The sequence below is a fragment of the Rhizophagus irregularis genome, chromosome 3, assembly GCF_026210795.1.
Source record: "Rhizophagus irregularis chromosome 3, complete sequence".
NCBI lineage: Eukaryota > Fungi > Glomeromycota > Glomeromycetes > Glomerales > Glomeraceae > Rhizophagus > Rhizophagus irregularis.
In genome coordinates, this window is record NC_089431.1 from 5,311,998 (window position 1) to 5,329,981 (window position 17,984).

Below are 17,984 nucleotides of genomic sequence, written 5' to 3' on the forward strand. Positions count from 1 at the left end.
TTTTTTTATATTTTCGCAGTGTTTTTATTAAGGCAATTGAAAAAACGTGCGAAAACGTTTATTTTTTATTAAATTATTAATAAAAAAACGTTTTCGCAACGTTTCTATTAAAATAATTAAAAAAACGTTGCGAAAACGTTTTATTTTAATTATATTATTAATAAAAACGTTTTCGCAACGTTTTTTGTTAAAATAATTAAAAACGGTTGCGAAAAACATTTTTTTTTAATTAAATTATTAATAAAAAACGTTTTCGCGACGTTTTTTATTAAATTTTTCATAAAAAAATTTGGTCGGTCAAACGGTCGGTCAAACGGTCAGTCAAACGGTCGGTCAGAAGTCTTGACCGACCGATATCGGTCACGGTCATGACCGGTCATAATCGGTTAATGACCGTGACCGTTGCCATCCCTAATCACGTCCTAAGCCGAACTTTCTTATATCAGGGACGAAAAATGAAAATGATTGTTTAATTTATTTACCATTAGATCAGTCATCAAGAAATATTAAGGTGGGAAAAGAAAAGGTTAAAGATGGAAATACGAGTAAAATAAAACCGTATGAATATTTTGAGAAAATTTTAAACAAGCTTCTAGAGAATCAAATTATAATTTCAGATTTCTTAATAATTGATTTTAGTTTAGTTAAAAGGGAGCCTTTTTCGGATAATTGTCTTAAGTCTTTCTTTTATAACGAGATTAAGTTTATAACTAATAATGGAAAATATTTTGTATAACTCAAAAGTTTAAAAGCGATAATTATAATAATAGCGTTGATTTTTAGTTTAATTATTATTCTGAATGATAATACAGTGAATATATTAATTAATGATAAATTCATTTGAATTTTTTTTTAAAGAATCTAGCTCTAGAAAAGACAAAAATTACGCGTTATTAAAATTTTCGAAGAAATTGATAGAAGAGAAAAAATTACAGGTGTTTTTTTTTAACGTCATCTAAATATATAGGGATGAAGATTATAAGATTCAAATGGAAGCAGAGTTATATGAAGAATATCTTGATGGACGTTTACATTTAAACTAATTAAGAATGGAATCTAATAAATATATAACGAGCGATTTAGATACAAAAATACGAGCTTTTAGAATTAAAAATTTCCTTAAAACACTACCGAGTTATATAAAAGAAGAGTATTAAATCTAATAAATGCGCAAGATTTCATATAGATGTTGAATCATGGAATCAATACGAAAAACATAAGTACGGAGTGGCAGATAAGGAATGAAGTTTTAGAAAATGATCAAAAAAATGAAATAGACAATGTAATAGTTGGTAATGATATTAAATTAGATTCTAGGAAAGGTTATGGTCAGATCAATATATAGGTAATTTATGTAATACATGAAAAATACTACTTCTGATACCAAATTCGGCCAAAAATAATAATATTCTTAATCCGCAGATATCTAAAATTTTCGAAAAAAAAAATTACATGCAAATATATAAATATTAAAAAAAGGATACAATTTTGAGTCATATAATATTTACGTTAATCAGCATAAACTTTCTAATAAACATATTAGTATTAATTTCTTTTGTAAAGTCGGGTATAATACAAATAAAATCTCGTAGCATATCACTTTATTTTCATTTTTGCTGTGCGTGTCGCTCATGAAATTATAATTTTATAAATCCGAGTAATGTTCCAAATAAAATTCGTAGTCTAGGTCACATTATAAAACAACGTGTATCTGAATATTGAATTTGATGGAAATATAATATAAAAAATGGTAAATAGGATTTGGAGTCACAGGTTCCCGTCTGAAAGAAGTACAGAAATTTTAATCAGATGATTTTTGATTTCAAACATTAAATATGGGTCAATTTAATCGAAATAGCATCTTTTTTACGACTAATAATTTTTATATAAATACTAGTATCTGGATGGATACTATGTAAATAAATTGTGTAAACCATGTAGCGCAAATGATTTATCAATTTTTTTGCAAGAAATTCAATTGAAATAAATAATTATACTTGATATAATATTTGAATGGATACCATATAATCAGTTTGACGAAAGAAATGGGGTTTTGCTACAGCAATATGGAAGGATGGTATTGAACTTGTATATACAAGAAGGTCAGAATAAAAAAGTTACTTTAAAATGTTTATATAATTCGCAAAATATTTACCAATGAATCTCTTCTAAATGAGGTATGAGATTTTTGAATTTAATTAGGGATAATTTTCGTATTATAGTACATAATAATAAGTGCTATAATTTTTCTTTTTTATAATAGTACAGTACGTAAAGATTCTGAAGTAAATGGAATATCTCAAAATCCAAATATAAAAGATTATATCATGGTTCTCCAAGACAAATATCATATTGTGAAAATTGTGGTGAAAAATATGTGTATAAAAAATGGTGTAAATCATGTCAAATAGGTTACCTTAAAAAAATTCTATTTAAATTGGACAAGTGAGAACAAAATAATTGATGATTTAATCCATCACTACAGAGATAATATATTTGATGAATAACATATGATCAATCCGCTACGATGTATTTAGCAATATTATGGAACGATGTTATGATTACTGAGAAGAGAAATGGACGAGGATCTCAAATAAACAAATTACTTTAAAATGTCCATATAATTCACAAAATATTACTAAACGAGGTATGTTTAACACTTTTTTTTCTAATATAAAATATAATAATTTTTTTTCATAACTCAAAATCCAGATACAGTACAAAGAATATATCATTGTTTTCAATATCATGGACTGGCGGTCAATATATAAATCAATCTGATGAAAGTTATAAATGGTGTAAACCATGTTTAATAAATTATTTAAAAATTTTACTAGTGGGAATGTGGGATCGAAAAAATTAATAATTTAGTTCAAGAAATGCAGTCAAAAATAATTCTTACAACGATATAACTGAATATTTATACGATCAGTTTGAAGATATTACAGAAATAGATAATGGTGGATTTGTTACCATATATTCTGTGTTATGATATCACACGCACGCATTTATAGATTTTATAGATTTTTCTTTTTAATGTATATTTAGATAGTTTATTGATTAAATGAATAATTTTATTATATTGAGTAATTTACATATAGTTTATATTGTTAGTTGTTTTTGGTATAAACAGATAAACAGGAATTGGGAGGCTTAGGTTTGGGTAATAATGTGGGACGAAATGTGGATTCGGGACAATTTGGCCGATTGATAACTTTAGTTAGACGGAAGACAATTCATATATTAGCAAATTGGCCAAAGGACAAGTTGAACTTTGGACAAATTGTGCCGAATTTTGGGAAAGTATATAAGGGACTAGTGGGGAAGTGCTGGAAAGGCAGGATTTTGGTCTATTTTCTGAATAGTCTAGCATTAGTATTTGTAAAAGAAGGATCTACCGAATATTACAGAGCGCCGAAAGAGTTAGTACTAATATTGCTAGAATCCTTGCCGATAGTTAATAAAAATCCTACCGACAGTTTTCTGATTTCTAAATTCTCCATTTATCTTCCTATCGTGTACCTTTTTATTGCCGATTCCTTATAAATTCCCTATTTATTTTCTCGTTACTACCTTTCTGATCTGCATAAATCCTGTGGTAACATCAGCATGGTCCATTAAGTTATGATTATTTGGTTAAAAAAGAATTGGTAAGAACATCAGTTACAAAAGTTGCTTTGAAATTCACAGATGAATTTTTAAATGAGGTATGAATTTCTCTGGAAATTAAATTTGATTAAATACTTCTCTTTTTGTAAAATATGTTTTTAATAGATCAATAATTATAATCACGTGTTACAATTTATTATAAAAAATTGTAATACAAAAAAAAGTGATACAAATATAAAAGGAAATAAGCAGGGGTAGTTTAATTCAAAATGGGAATTATGGCGTAAGCGGAAGGAAGAAAGGAATGACATGGGTTATAAATACCCTCCGGAAATACTACATTACAAATAATTTAAAGAAAGATTTGTTTACAGTAGTTACCCGTAAACAATAGAATATTTGTATAATGCGTAAATAAACCAATAAAAATCAATTTATTTATTTGGGATCAATTTAAAACTTTTTATAATATTAAGAAAAACAGTATCTATTTTATTGCCAACATCTGTTTTTATTTTGATGAATTTTTCATTTTTGAATAATAATTTTTTATAGTAAAATAGTTAATTTCTAATTTTAATGGAACTATTTTATTTGAATTATTTTAATATTTACTATGTCTTCATAAATGCATCTCAGTAAGAATGATAGAAGAGTATAGTTAAATATCAATCACGAACAAATTGAAATATTTCACATTCTTCTACATCAAAACTACTAGTAGTTTTTCTAATTGGCTTTTCATAAGAAGATTTGGTACAACTATTACCAAAGAAAAAGTTCCATATACGAAGATCTATATCAAATGATGGACCGACATAAGGATTATTTAATATAGCTTTATTTGCATTCGTTACACGACTTAAAATATGATTATCAATTCTATCATTGATAAAAGAAAATATAAAACTGTCTCTAGTAGCGCCGAAACTTGCATCTGATTTCCATTCAGTTGAATTATATCCTCCAAGAATTTCACTACTACTCTTCACTTTAACAATTGTTACCGTGCGTGTATGGTTATCACAAATTTCATGAAATTTATCTCGTGAATGCCCATCACGAGATGCACGAAATAATAATTTGAATTCGTATGAAGAAATTATTAACTTGTCGATGATATTTAATCTATCAATCCATTTTGAGATTAATTCAGCATGTTGAGATGTAATAATTTTTGAATCAACAGCTCTTAATTTGATTTCATTAGTTATATGAGGTTTTTGTTTATTGGTTGGTTTACTATCAGGATTAGAAAGAGTTAAATAAGTTTTTAATAAATCTGCACATAATTCTCCGGGAAGAATTTCTCTATAAGGAAATACTTTGTCAACAAATTCTTTAGAAGTTAAGTTGTAAAATTTAATAAAAGGAATACATTGTTGCAAGGTATTCTTTAAAGTATTAAAATCATCTTTTGAAAAGTTTGTGATTTCGGAAGGAAGTTCAGGATTTTGAGCAAATCCCCATTTAAGTACATGTTCCCAAATTTGAACTTCGCTCGTTTGAGGATTGTCATTTTGAATAATTGAAATCAAAAGTTTTTCCGGAATTGAAGAGAAATCGGGCGATTTGAATATTTTATCCGGCTCCTTAGATATTAAATCAATACAATAATTTTGAAGTTCTGATAATGAGTTATTTTCGAAGCTTGTTTGATAAACGAAATTAAAATTTTTCTCCATCCAACTTGTTTTATTTTTGATCAAAAAGAATTGTAAATATGTGACAAATTCTTGAAGACTAAGTTCATTAGCAGCAACTAAGACTTTAATTATATCTGAATTATCATACTCATTTAAAGAAAGCTTTCCGCCATAAATATACCTAAATTAAAAAAAAAAATTGTGAAATTAGAAATAAATATTAAATTGGGTTTTGTTTATACTTGATTCTTTATTACCTTAAAATTATTTGAAAAATTTCAGGAGAAATATTTGATAATTTGATATGTGTCAAAGTTCCATCATTTTTTTTTTTATTAGTTGACAAAATTCTTCGCAAATAGGGAGAACGATAATGTAAAATAACCATATGAGCACGAAAAACTTTTACATAAGGGTCATTACCAACTTCAATGGCGACATCATAATATTCTTCATCATTTAAAATTTTGAGTAATTCTTGTGATAAAATTGGTAAAAGTTTATCATCCTCCATTTTTTATATTTTTTTAAGTTATAACGTAAACAAAAGAATTGAGAAAAAAATTCAGCCAAATTTGTAAATGGTCAACCTTATATTATGGTTCTGTGCAACGTTAAACGGGATCATCTTACCACACCACCAATTCCACCAATTCTAAGTCGCTGAGATAAATATAAACAACGCGAACGCGGCAGTCACGTGAACTGAACGGTGACGGTTAGGCATCACACCTTTCCGAGGTTTCAAATTGTGTAGGGAAAATTAATAGCGATGAATTTCTTTGAACTCATTTTAATTAAAATATAATTATTAATAAAGCTTAGAAAATTATGTTATATTGATATATTTGTTATATTCTAATCAATTGATTATATATATTTCAGTTATTTATTAATCTTGTTAAATTAAAAAAGAATTGCTTTAACAATACAGAAACAATAAAAAAAGATAAACTTGTTTTTTTTTACCAAAAAATCGTACTATTTAGAATTTAAATAAAGCTGAAAAAAAATAAATAAATAAATACATAATACATTTTTATGGCACAGTCTGAAGGATTATATTTTTATTAAATTGATGGTAAAAATATCATAATTTACAAATAAAAATCTGTAGTAGAATGCTAAATATTTGACCTTAATGATCTTATAGAACCAGCTGATAAACGTCTATCTCTAATAAAGTTTCTAATTTCATCACGCCGATGACACCATCTTATTAATGCCTGATACGATCTTAAAATTAGTTTATTCATTATAACTAATCCACCAGATATAATTACAAGTGATGGAATAAAATCGTATGTCACAACACTATTAAAGTATAATATCTGTATAATCAACTGTGGTATATCTTCAGCAAAAATATTTATGAAACTACCCCAAAGTATAATATCTCTTGATCTTTGTGATAATGGGGCTGAAAATATTTTGAGACCAAATAAATTTGATGTCAAAGTATTTATTGCTAGTATATCAATGGCTGAAAATATTGTACAAATTGATAATAGTGTTGGAAGCTCCGAAAACCAAGTATGGAATGTTGGATTCGTAGCTACTTCAGACAAAAGAATATTTATAGCCAATAATAAACTGACTACATGCGGTACAACAAGGAATACCATACTAAATAATAATAAATAAGAAAATTATTAATTAATTAAATTAATCTTTAAAATAATCAAAATAACATAACATTAAACAAAATTTCTTACTTTGGGATTATTAGGTGTGGAGTATTATGAACCCTTAATAATGCAAATGTTAAATCCACAGCAAAATCCTGCATTATTAATGCAGTCTCAAATATGGCAATGTTTCTAGCTTCAGGGTTCTTCCAACGTGCCAAAAAATATAATATTATTAATATTATCATACTTACTAAAAATATTATAATTAGTGGCAAAAATTTTCCAAAATAACCTGTAAAATAATAGAATTAAAAATTTAATAAATTTAATGAAATATTAATTATTTACAAATATCAAAAATATTTAATGAACAACACTTACTGGTTATTGTAAAGGATGCACTTTCATCGATTAATGAAGAATATTCATAATTAGAAAGTGCAGTAAACCTTTTTCTTTCAATCAAAGTGCCCAAATTATCAAAGATTGTTTTGGAACTTGGTTCCATGGCACTTTTAGCTTCATTAATAGTAAATGACAACAACACTTTTTTGGGGAAAGTGGGGTCATTTTGCCATTTACCATTTGTAGTTATCCTTTGTTCATCTACCGGAATTATTTTGGAAAATTCTTGAATTACATTATTGAAAAACTCCAACTGATGATTTGTTTGAAGAAATTTTGAACTCCCTTCTTCATTCAATCGAAGTAACCCTGTGACTGAAACTGAATGTTGACCGGTCTTAAATGGTTCTAAATATAATAAAGAAATATAAATTTTTCTATTTGACCAGTAAAAAATTGAAAAATTAAAATTAAAAAAAAATGTATATTACTTGTTGAAATTATCCAAGTTTTTTCATTAATTCCTAATAAAGGTTCATTTCTCTCTTGAGAAATGACAAAATTATTATCAACTACCACATGATATGACGAGTTTGGCTGATTAAATGTACTACCGAAAATTGGAATATGCACAGTGTGGTTATCGCTTCCAATAGTACATAGTTTAGAATCTCCTGCAATTGTTTGCCGTAATAAACTTGGTTTGTATGGGTCATCATTTAGTTGAAATATGGAAACATTTGCAGTAGATAACCTTACTGGAATGCCATATTTAATTGTAATTTCATTGATTAAAGGATCAATAACTTCATTGATAGCTGGCTTTGTTGACTCAATTGCAGGATTATCATATTCAGCTCCTATAAATCAAAAAATTTTTTTATTAAAAAAAAATAAAATTAAAGTAAAAATAAATTAAAATTTACCTTGATTATTTAGTCTTAGTAAAGGTTTCAATAAAATTTCCAATTTATTACCAGTTTGTTTCTTTATTCCCACTAAAGTACCATTTCTTCTGAACATATTATAATGAAAAAACTCTGGGCCAAAAGAGACCTTTGATTTATAATTTCCATTATTATCTAAAATATAAAAGTTCAATGCAGTTGTATTTGTATATTGTTTTCTCACAAGAAATCCTCCATAAACTAAACTTGACAAATCAAAATCTTCTGCATTACTTATTTCTTTAGGGACCATACCAAATTGTACAAAGGACCCAGTTGTTAAAAATTCTAACTGATAATAATTCACTTCAGTTCTTGATTGATCCTTATTTATAATTGTATTGTTTAATGATACAATACATATATATCCTGCAATATTATAAAAACATGATTTAAATGCTAAACTATTTAATTTTGTAGTAGTTTGGTAGACAAGAGAAGGTGTTGTAGGTGAATATGTTCCCTCTCTTAAAAATGAAACATAAATTTTCCAGTATTGAATATTTGGATCATTTGTTACTGATGATCCCATTTCATCATATTTTAGAATATATGCATATCCAATCCCTCCATCAATTAAATCAAAATTAAAACTATTTACAAAAGTATATGATAATAGGTTTGGTACACTAAACTCGCCACTTCCAAGTTCCACCACTTTTCCTGTTGTTCTAAAGCAAAAATGAAAAAGTTAATCAACTGAACAATGAAATACTTAAAAAGTATTTACTTGTAAAATACTTAATACTTACAGGGTACTAAGCCAATTCCATGCTACTATTCCTTTTTTGTCATTTTCCTCAATACGAATAAAACCTTTTTCTAATCTTCCACTTTCTATAATATAGTCATTAACATTCCCTAAGTAGATTTCACTAAAAAAAAAAATTATTATTGATCTTTATAAATGAGGATATAACAACATCTTAACTTACCTTATAATCTCACTGTCATAGTTAATTATCAATCCATACTTTCCCTTAACACCATTGTCTGATTTAACATAAATTATCATTATATAATTATAACTTAAGGGTATAAAAGTCATATTAATGGGGCAAATTACTTCTGGGGTAAAGGTGTAATTAAGATTTATGTATGTAATTCGTCCTGTTCTTTCTATCAATCGTAGATAAAAATAAGGTGATAACATGCATGATGGATCTTCTTCATCATAAAAGGCCATCCAAATCATTAAAGTACCATCTTTAAGTGTGCGAGTGTCATATAGTTTTAGACCTTCTATCGGTTCTTCATAAATGTACCATATATCCTGAGGTGATGTGTCTTGGGGTGGTGTATTTAGAGATGATACATTTTGAGGTAATATATCTCGAGATAATACATTTTGAGATGTGACAAAAAAGCAACAGATAGAGGTTAAATATATAAAGATGGTCAACATCTTTGCCAAATTGAACATTTTTAACATTTTTATTAGAGACTTGGTGGGAAAATGTGTGTAAAAAATGTGGAAATAAATTAAGAGACTTGATTATTAGAGACTATGTGGGAAAATGTGTGTGAAAAATATGGAAATAAATTTAGAGATTTGAAAAATTTTAAATTTTTACTCAGAGGGATTACAGAACATTTATATATGTTATTTGTCATTGTAATCTTGATTTATTTATCAATTACTATTAATAACTTTTCTTTAATCAAACGTTTAAAATGTGTTTCAAAAAAAATATATTAATTATACTACCAAATTTGTATTTCAAAAACTGATCTGCATTGTTTTATACACGTGTAAAAAAACGTGCAACAAATATAATGGCTGAAAAATTTCTGACACTAAAAATATTGTCCAACAAAAACAAGTGTTTGATATATATGCATAACATGCATTTAGTATCAAAGGAGTTACTAGTGAAACGTCTGTTACATGCCTAATTTATGATGAATATAATTGTATGAAAATGATAATAATTTGCCTCATCATTCATCAAAATTTAAATTTAGGATCAATACAATTAGATACATAATTAATTTTTATTTTTTTAATACATACTAGCAACAGCCCATTTGCTTCACACTGAGATCAATGAACTTGAAACATATAGTAAATTATTATGCACACAAATAATATTCTGGAGACAAGCTATATAATGAACAAAATATTAAATTCTTCAAATTTATTAAATTTAGTGATAAAATTATGATATCACTACTGGCAGAAAAGCTGACAATTTTTGACATGTATTATTACTCTTTTTCTATCACTCTGCTATGTTTTATCTTTCTATGATTACTGGATACAAAATGACGCAATAAACAAATGAATTATTCCTCATATATTATATAAAACCATTACCATATGTATTATGAGACAGAGCAGTATTGCATAAAAGTTTGCCTTAATTTAGCGTAAAACAATGATAGAGAAGCGGTAACACAGCATAAAAAATATATTGTTAAGAACATCATTATAACATGAGACATTCCTATTGTTTCATGATCAACATGATCAACATTTATTAATGGTTAAACCCAATCTATTTTAAGATGACAATCCGTAATAAATTACGGAGGCATGCTACACGTTACAGTAATACAACTCAAAATTAACTTATACAGGGTAATCTAAATATATAATAATTTACTAGACAATTTATTACCCCTATAAAAATTTATTCCGTGTTTTTTATTTATTCCTTGTTATTTCCGTAAATGTATCATATTTACGGAATTTATAGTCTCAAACATTGAAAATAATCCAAGTTGCTCAAGTTATTTTCCCGTAAATGTATCATATTCACGGAGTTTTCCAGAAGTTACGTTTTACATATAAATCAATATTCTTATGAATAATAGTTAATGATTCTATTACTATTAAAATTAAAGTAATTATATTTTATTCCTATTACTTTATTATTACTGTTTAAAAAGAATTTAATATATTATTATTTAAAAAATTTATAAAATATTTATAGTATTAATAATTAAAATCGATGAACTGCAATAAATATATTGTGCGTCAGATTCCGATTTGCGTCAGATGACGCCGGCCTACATTACCAGCCCAATATTGCCCAATATTATAATGCCTTAAGTGGGTTGGCCAGCATTACTAGGCCTGACGAAAATCGCACAACATATATACTACAATATGTAAATGCATCATCATTCATATGTCGCACAATCTCTCGCTTTCATGGTTCCAAACTTGTGAAGGAAATAAAAATGAGAAAAAAGAATATGAAATGAGGATAAAGAAAGTGGGGAAGAGAAAAATTATTATAACAATGGAGTAATGGAAAGTAATAGAAGATGAAAGGGATTAAAAAAGAGTAATGAGAAGTGATAGGAAACAAAAAGGAGAAATAGGAAATGATGAGAGATGAAAAGGTGTGATGGGAGACGAAAAGAAGTGATGGGAGACGAAGAGGAGTGATGAGAGATAAAGAGGAGTGATGGGAGACAAAAAGAAGTGATGGGGAAGATGAAGAGGAGTGATAGGAGACGAAAAGAAGCGATGAGAGACGAAGAGGAGTGATGGGAGACGAAAAGGAGCGATGGGAGATGAAAAGAAGTGATGAAAAGATGAAGAGGAGTAAAAATTTATTAAAATTGTAAAATTTAATAAAACCTCCTTTTGTTTTTGGAGTTTTCTCTTTTATTTTTTCTAAATTTTCCAATAAATTTTCAATCAATTTTTTATAAAAAAAAAAGATCTCTAATGAAATTCTTTATTAAAAGAAAAAAAATTTCAAGCCAAAATTCTCGATACACTTATTAAAAAAGAACTATTTTCAATAAAAATTTTCTATTAAGATTTCTAAACAAAATTCTCCACCAAAAAAATAAAAAAAATTTTCAACAAACAATTCTCTAATGAAATTCTCAATCAAAAAAAATATCCCCGATAAAGAAAAATTTCTTAACGAAAATCTTCCATCAAAAAATACATTTCCCTATTAAAAAAAATTCACAAAGAATTTCTATATCAAAAAAAAAAAACTAAAAAAAAAATTCTCAGCGAAATCTATTAAAGAAAAATTCTTTAATGAAATTCTCTATCAAAAACAATCCCCCTATTAAAAAAAAATTCTAAATAAAATTCTCCGTCAAAAAATACTTTCACCTATTAAAAAAAATTCTTAACGAAATTATCTATCAAAAAAAAACTTCCCTATTAAAAAAAATTCTTCAAATAATTTTCTACAAAAAAAAAAAATTCTCAATGAATTCTCTATCAAAAAAAAAATCTCTCCTGTTAAAAAAAATTGTTCCAACAAATTAAGTATATGTAAAAAAAAAAATCTTACTAAAAAAAATTCTCCAATGAAATTTCTACCAAATAAAAGTTTTTAACGAAATTATCCATCAAAAAAAATTCAGAAATGTCCCTATCAATGAAAAAAATTCTCTAACGAAATTTTTTATCAAAAAAAATCTTTTTATTAAAAAATTCCCAAAGAAATTCTATCAAACAAAATAACAAAATTTGTTTATAAAAAAAAAAGCCATAAAAAAAAAAAATTTTAAAACTACGCTAAACTTAAAAACATGTGATCGACAAAATATCTTTGACAAAATTATCGAGTATGGTTACAGATATATCAATGTACTGAAGTTATACTAGTATCTTTGAGCTCATATCAAATAACATATTTATGCTTTAGAAAATCGAACTAAAGAAAAATTAATAACCATAAAATGAAATTTGCTATGTAGATTTTACAAAATCACAATATAATAAAATAATCAAATAATTTTTTTTAGCTAAAGTTGATTCAGCATGATCATATTGTACATAATAAATGTAATGATACTAGCTTTTTTTAAAAAAGTTATTCCATTTACAGTATATGATATTCTAAACGATTGATCTATTAATTTATTAGTGTCACTTTTATCATCCATATTCTTTTGTTGTATTGATCGTTCATTGGACCTAAATATATTTATTATCTGAAAATGAAATAAACCAAGAATCTATCGTTTTGGCATTCACATACATACTTCATCTATCGGAGTCACACTATTTTCAATTTCGATTAACTCAGTGATCAAAAAAAATTAAAATGTCTTTTATTTAACAATCATTATACGGATAAACCATAAGTAACAATATATTATTATAAAACCAATCATAAAACACACACGTTTCAAACGACTACGAAACGCCTAAATAATGAGAATTAGATCAAAGCGAGGTTTTGTAATACTGTAATAACTGAATAAAGGAACTAATTTTAGAACTCTTTTAAAAAATAAATTTTATAATAGACCATATTCATTTTAAAATCAATATCGATGAATAATAGATAGTTCTCGAGTTTGAATCCAATTTAGAGTATATAACGTCATAATGTGACCCGTTAAATATTTGATATCTTTTTTTGGATTTATTCAATAAAAATACAATCACATATATTAAATGTTTCTATTTCTCGATTTTTTTTGTTTTTCATAATTATCATAATAGATATTTATAACGGAAATGTTACACGTTTCAAGCATCGTATTATTCAACTTTTTAGGTTATTGCATAAATTAGGGGTTAAACGTTTGAGTACATATTATCAAGAACTAGTAATTGTTACAAAATAACCTAAAAATGTTATAGTGATAACGGAAATTAAAATGCTTAATGCATTTTTATTTCAAAAAAGGTTAAGTAATAATATACAAAATTACGAAAAAAACAATGTTTATTTGTTAGAACAGTGCTTTCTTTTAATGGTATTAATTATTAGCATTAAGCGTTTAATGATTTATACAAATCCGCAATAAGTGTCCATTGTGGTATGTAATAGGGGTTAGAATATAAATAGTTTTAGGTTAATCTTTTTGTTACCAGAATCACATGACAATTTCACGGGTCTTACGAATCCTTTCTTTCACGTGATAAAATCAGATTTAAAACGTAGGGAATTTTGTGAAGCATCATTTTGTAAACGATCGACTGAATAAAAAATCTTAATTAGTACCATCCAATTTAAAATACCGGTTTGTTTAATTATTAGCTTTTAAGAATTGGGAGCAAATTTTTTTAGTGAAAAAAAGAGATCATGATTGGATTTGCAATGGTTGTGTCATTGTCCATTACAGCAATTTAAGATTAATATACATTAATTATCTCGCAAAAATTACTTTCTTGACCCTCATCGGCTCATCGTATTACTTTCTTGACCCGGTCAACATGATTATGTATGACAAAAATGACCTGAAACGCGATACGTGATAAACAAAAAAAGAAATAGTTTATTTTTTATTTATATTTAACAAAAATAGCATTCTTCCAACAGATCGATTTCTTCTTCACTTTTTTCGTCAATGGCACCTCTGAAGATTTCGGCAACACACAGTTTACTATAAAATTCATTCTCTTCTGCCATTGCTATTGCCTGTTTTTTCTTTTTATTAACCTGCTTTTTATAAGAAAATATTGCAACATTTGCGTCATAGGAGTGTGATAGGTATTAGAACTATCTCATGCACAAGCCGATCATAGTGACGCTAATCTAGTCAAAATCGCACGAAACAATTTTTTCGTTAATTTACAGCGGAATTATATACCGATATTTGGATATATTTGCTTGATACATATTTTAGTTTCAATAACAAAATTTAAAAAGTTTAACACTATTTTTTATTTATTTTTTCAATATAAAGACAGATAGTCTTACCCTATAAAAATTTTTAAATAGACAATTCAGTAAAGGTCTCGGAATTTATACTGAAATTATCTGCTGTAAAAAAACTGAAAATTTTATTGAATAGATTTAATTAATAATAACACTGATAATAAACTAATAAAAAACTGATTAATTCATAGAATAATTTATTGTATAAAACTGATAATAAACTAATAAAAAAACTGATAAAATTCATAGAATAATTTATTGTGTAAAATGGATAAATTTCGGATCAAAAACTGAAAATTTATTGAGAGAATTTCACGAAAGACTTTTATATAAGGGTCATTACCAACTTCATTGGTTATATCATAAAATTCTTCATCATTTAAAATTTCAAGTAAGTTTTTGTGATAAATTTGATAAATGTTTATTATCATTCATTTTTTAGTAGTATAATTCAACGGTAACGAAAGAAATAAGAAAAGAGTACAACTCAAATTTGTAAATGACTAGCCTTATATACTGTATGTGAACAATTGTATTTTGTACGACATTATTTTATTTATCGCATTACGTTTGTAATTTTTTGCAATAATAAAGAAAGGAAAAAAAAAAAATTTATCTATCGCAGTTTTCAGAATTGTAAACGATCGATAGCAAATGCTGGCACGCTAGCATATACGGCGCAAAATTATTGCGCTTTTTGCGCTTTTCAAAATTGTGCTACCCGGCCTACCCCGGGACGATTACCGGACAAAAATCGGACAATGTAGTCCTGTAATCGTCTTCACAACGTACACACTTTGTATCATTAAAAAAGAAAAAAAAATAGGATTTTAACAATTGAACAGAACTTAACATCATAATGTAATTGTCCTATAAAATTATTAATTTTCAAAAAACCTTGCTTTAAATAATTTACACTTTTAAATTGAGGGTAAAATTTGGCATTCGAACAGTATAAGCCGCTCCAAATTAACTTTTAGTTTAACGTCAGTCCTCCCCTCTATTTTTGAAAATTTTATATATGTGCACCTTCTAAAAATTGAGCGGTACCGAATATTTCCGATTTTACCGAAAATTTTCAAATTTTTTGAGCCAGAAAGGACGTTAAAATAGTTATTAGTTTGGAATAGGAGAAAATTAGCCATTGGGTAACAACGTACCTTAATTGATAACTTTTATATTTTTATTTCAAAATTTTTGATAGTGAGTGAGCAACATTAGATTTGTTATTACATAGAATCATAGAATCCCATGATCAGCGAATCACGAAAGAATTTACAGAAATTCGTAATACTTGGTATAAAATTTTGAATTATCATTGTTAAAAAAAAATTAATTTATTCTAAATTTACCAAAACTTTGACTTTGAAAAAAAAAACCCCCTCTTATTATATTTCCTTTATAATTTGAAATACTTCACATTCTTCTATATCAAAATGTACAAATTTTCTAATCGGTTTTTTATAAGATTTTTGTCTACAATAATTACCTAAAAATCCTAATATAATTAAGTCAGTATTACCAAATGAAGGACCATTAAAAGAACCATTAAGTATTGCATGATTTTCATTCGTTATACGACTTAAAATATAATTTTCAGTTTCGTTACTATTATTATCATTATTATTATTATTAAAAGAAAATATAAAACTATCCTTAGTAATACTATCACCACCATAAGATCTCCATTCAACTGGATTATATCCTCCAAGAATTTCATTATTATCTTTCACTTTAACAATTGTTACAGTACGAGAATGATCATCACAATATTGATGGAATTTTTCGCGTGTAAGACCATCACGAGAACCGCGAAATAATAATTTAAATTCACATGGAGAAGTTAACTTATTCCCAATTTTTGATCTATCTACCCATTTTAATATTAATTCAGCTTGTTGAAATGAAATGATTTTTGAATCAATAGTTATTAAACTAATTTCTTTATTCATACGAGGTTTTGATTTACCACTTTTCTTATTATCATTACCCAAAAATTCTTTTAATAAATCTATATATAATTCTTTTGGTAAAATTTTTCTATAAGGAAATACTTTATCTAAAAATTCCTTAGAAGTTAAATTATGAAATCTAATAAAAGGTATACATTGTTTTAAGGTATTTTTCAAAGTATTAAAATCATCTTTTGAATAGTTTGTAGGATCAGAAGGAAGATCTGGATGTTGAGCAAGTCCCCATTTAAGTACATGATCCCAAACTTGAATTTCAGTCGTTTGAAGATCATTATTTTGAATAACTGAAATCAAAAGCTTTTCTGGAATTAAGGAAAAATTTAATGAATTAAAAATTTTATCTGGTTGTTTAGATATTAAATCAGTACAATAATTTTGAAGATCCAAGAACGAATCATTTTCAAAGCTTGCATTATAAACGATATCAAAATTTTGTTCCATCCATTCAGATTTGTTTTTTATCAAAAATGATTGTAAATATTTGATTAATTCCTGAAGATAAAGTTCACCGGCAGAAACCAAAGTTTTAATTATAATAGAAGTATCACACTCATTCAAAGATATAAATATTTCCCCACTATAAATATACCTAAAACAATAAAAATTATATAATTATATAATTAATTATTAAGAAAAAAAAATAAAAATATTAATAAAATTTTTAAAATTTTTAATTTTTAATTATTTCTTACCTTAAAATAATTTCAAAAATTTCCGGTGAAATATTTGGTAATTTAATATGTGATAAAATTCCATCGTTTTTCCTTTTGTTAGTCGTTAACGTTATAATTCTTCGCAAATAAGGAGAACGATAATATAAAATAACCATATGAGCACGAAATATTCTTACATATGGATCATTACCAACTTCAATGGTTATATCATAAAATTCTTCATCATTTAAAATTTCAAGTAAATTTTGTGATAATTTTGGTAAAAGTTCCATTTTTTATAATTTGAGAAATTTGAGACGAAAGAAAATGAATGAAAAAAAAAAATACAACCTTATAAATAGTTATTTGCGGGTTGTACAACGTTAAATTTTTCATTTGTTTTGATGCGCGTAACGTAATGCATTTCGTGACTATGAATTAATGAATTAAGGTTTATCCCTTTATATTATAACCCGTCATTTGCCAATCATAAGTATGGTTGCACGAAAAATTTTTTTTTCTTCGGAAAAAAAAAATAAATAGAAAATAAAATTATCAATTAATTTTTAATTTCTTTTCACCTA

At 26.2% G+C, this 17,984-nt stretch overlaps 3 protein-coding genes across 3 annotated transcripts; all 3 read right to left on the bottom strand.

Moving 5' to 3' along the window:
* Positions 1-4,277: 4,277 nt before the first annotated feature.
* Positions 4,278-5,769, bottom strand: OCT59_021298 (uncharacterized protein; the record flags this gene model as incomplete). Its single annotated transcript, XM_066149777.1, has 2 exons — positions 4,278-5,436; positions 5,513-5,769. 2 exons carry the CDS (start codon positions 5,767-5,769, stop codon positions 4,278-4,280), a joined length of 1,416 nt encoding a protein of 471 aa, XP_065990649.1.
* Positions 5,770-6,379: 610 nt separating this feature from the next.
* Positions 6,380-9,601, bottom strand: OCT59_021299 (uncharacterized protein; the record flags this gene model as incomplete). Its single annotated transcript, XM_066149778.1, has 7 exons — positions 6,380-6,881; positions 6,971-7,178; positions 7,268-7,639; positions 7,723-8,091; positions 8,158-8,849; positions 8,931-9,053; positions 9,114-9,601. 7 exons carry the CDS (start codon positions 9,599-9,601, stop codon positions 6,380-6,382), a joined length of 2,754 nt encoding a protein of 917 aa, XP_065990650.1.
* A 6,561-nt stretch (positions 9,602-16,162) lies between these two features.
* Positions 16,163-17,693, bottom strand: OCT59_021300 (uncharacterized protein; the record flags this gene model as incomplete). The annotated part of the gene is made up of 2 exons (XM_025324034.2): positions 16,163-17,336; positions 17,440-17,693. The coding sequence occupies 2 exons, from the start codon at positions 17,691-17,693 to the stop codon at positions 16,163-16,165; spliced, it is 1,428 nt and encodes a 475-aa protein (XP_025188300.2).
* Between the last annotated feature and the right edge of the window lie 291 nt (positions 17,694-17,984).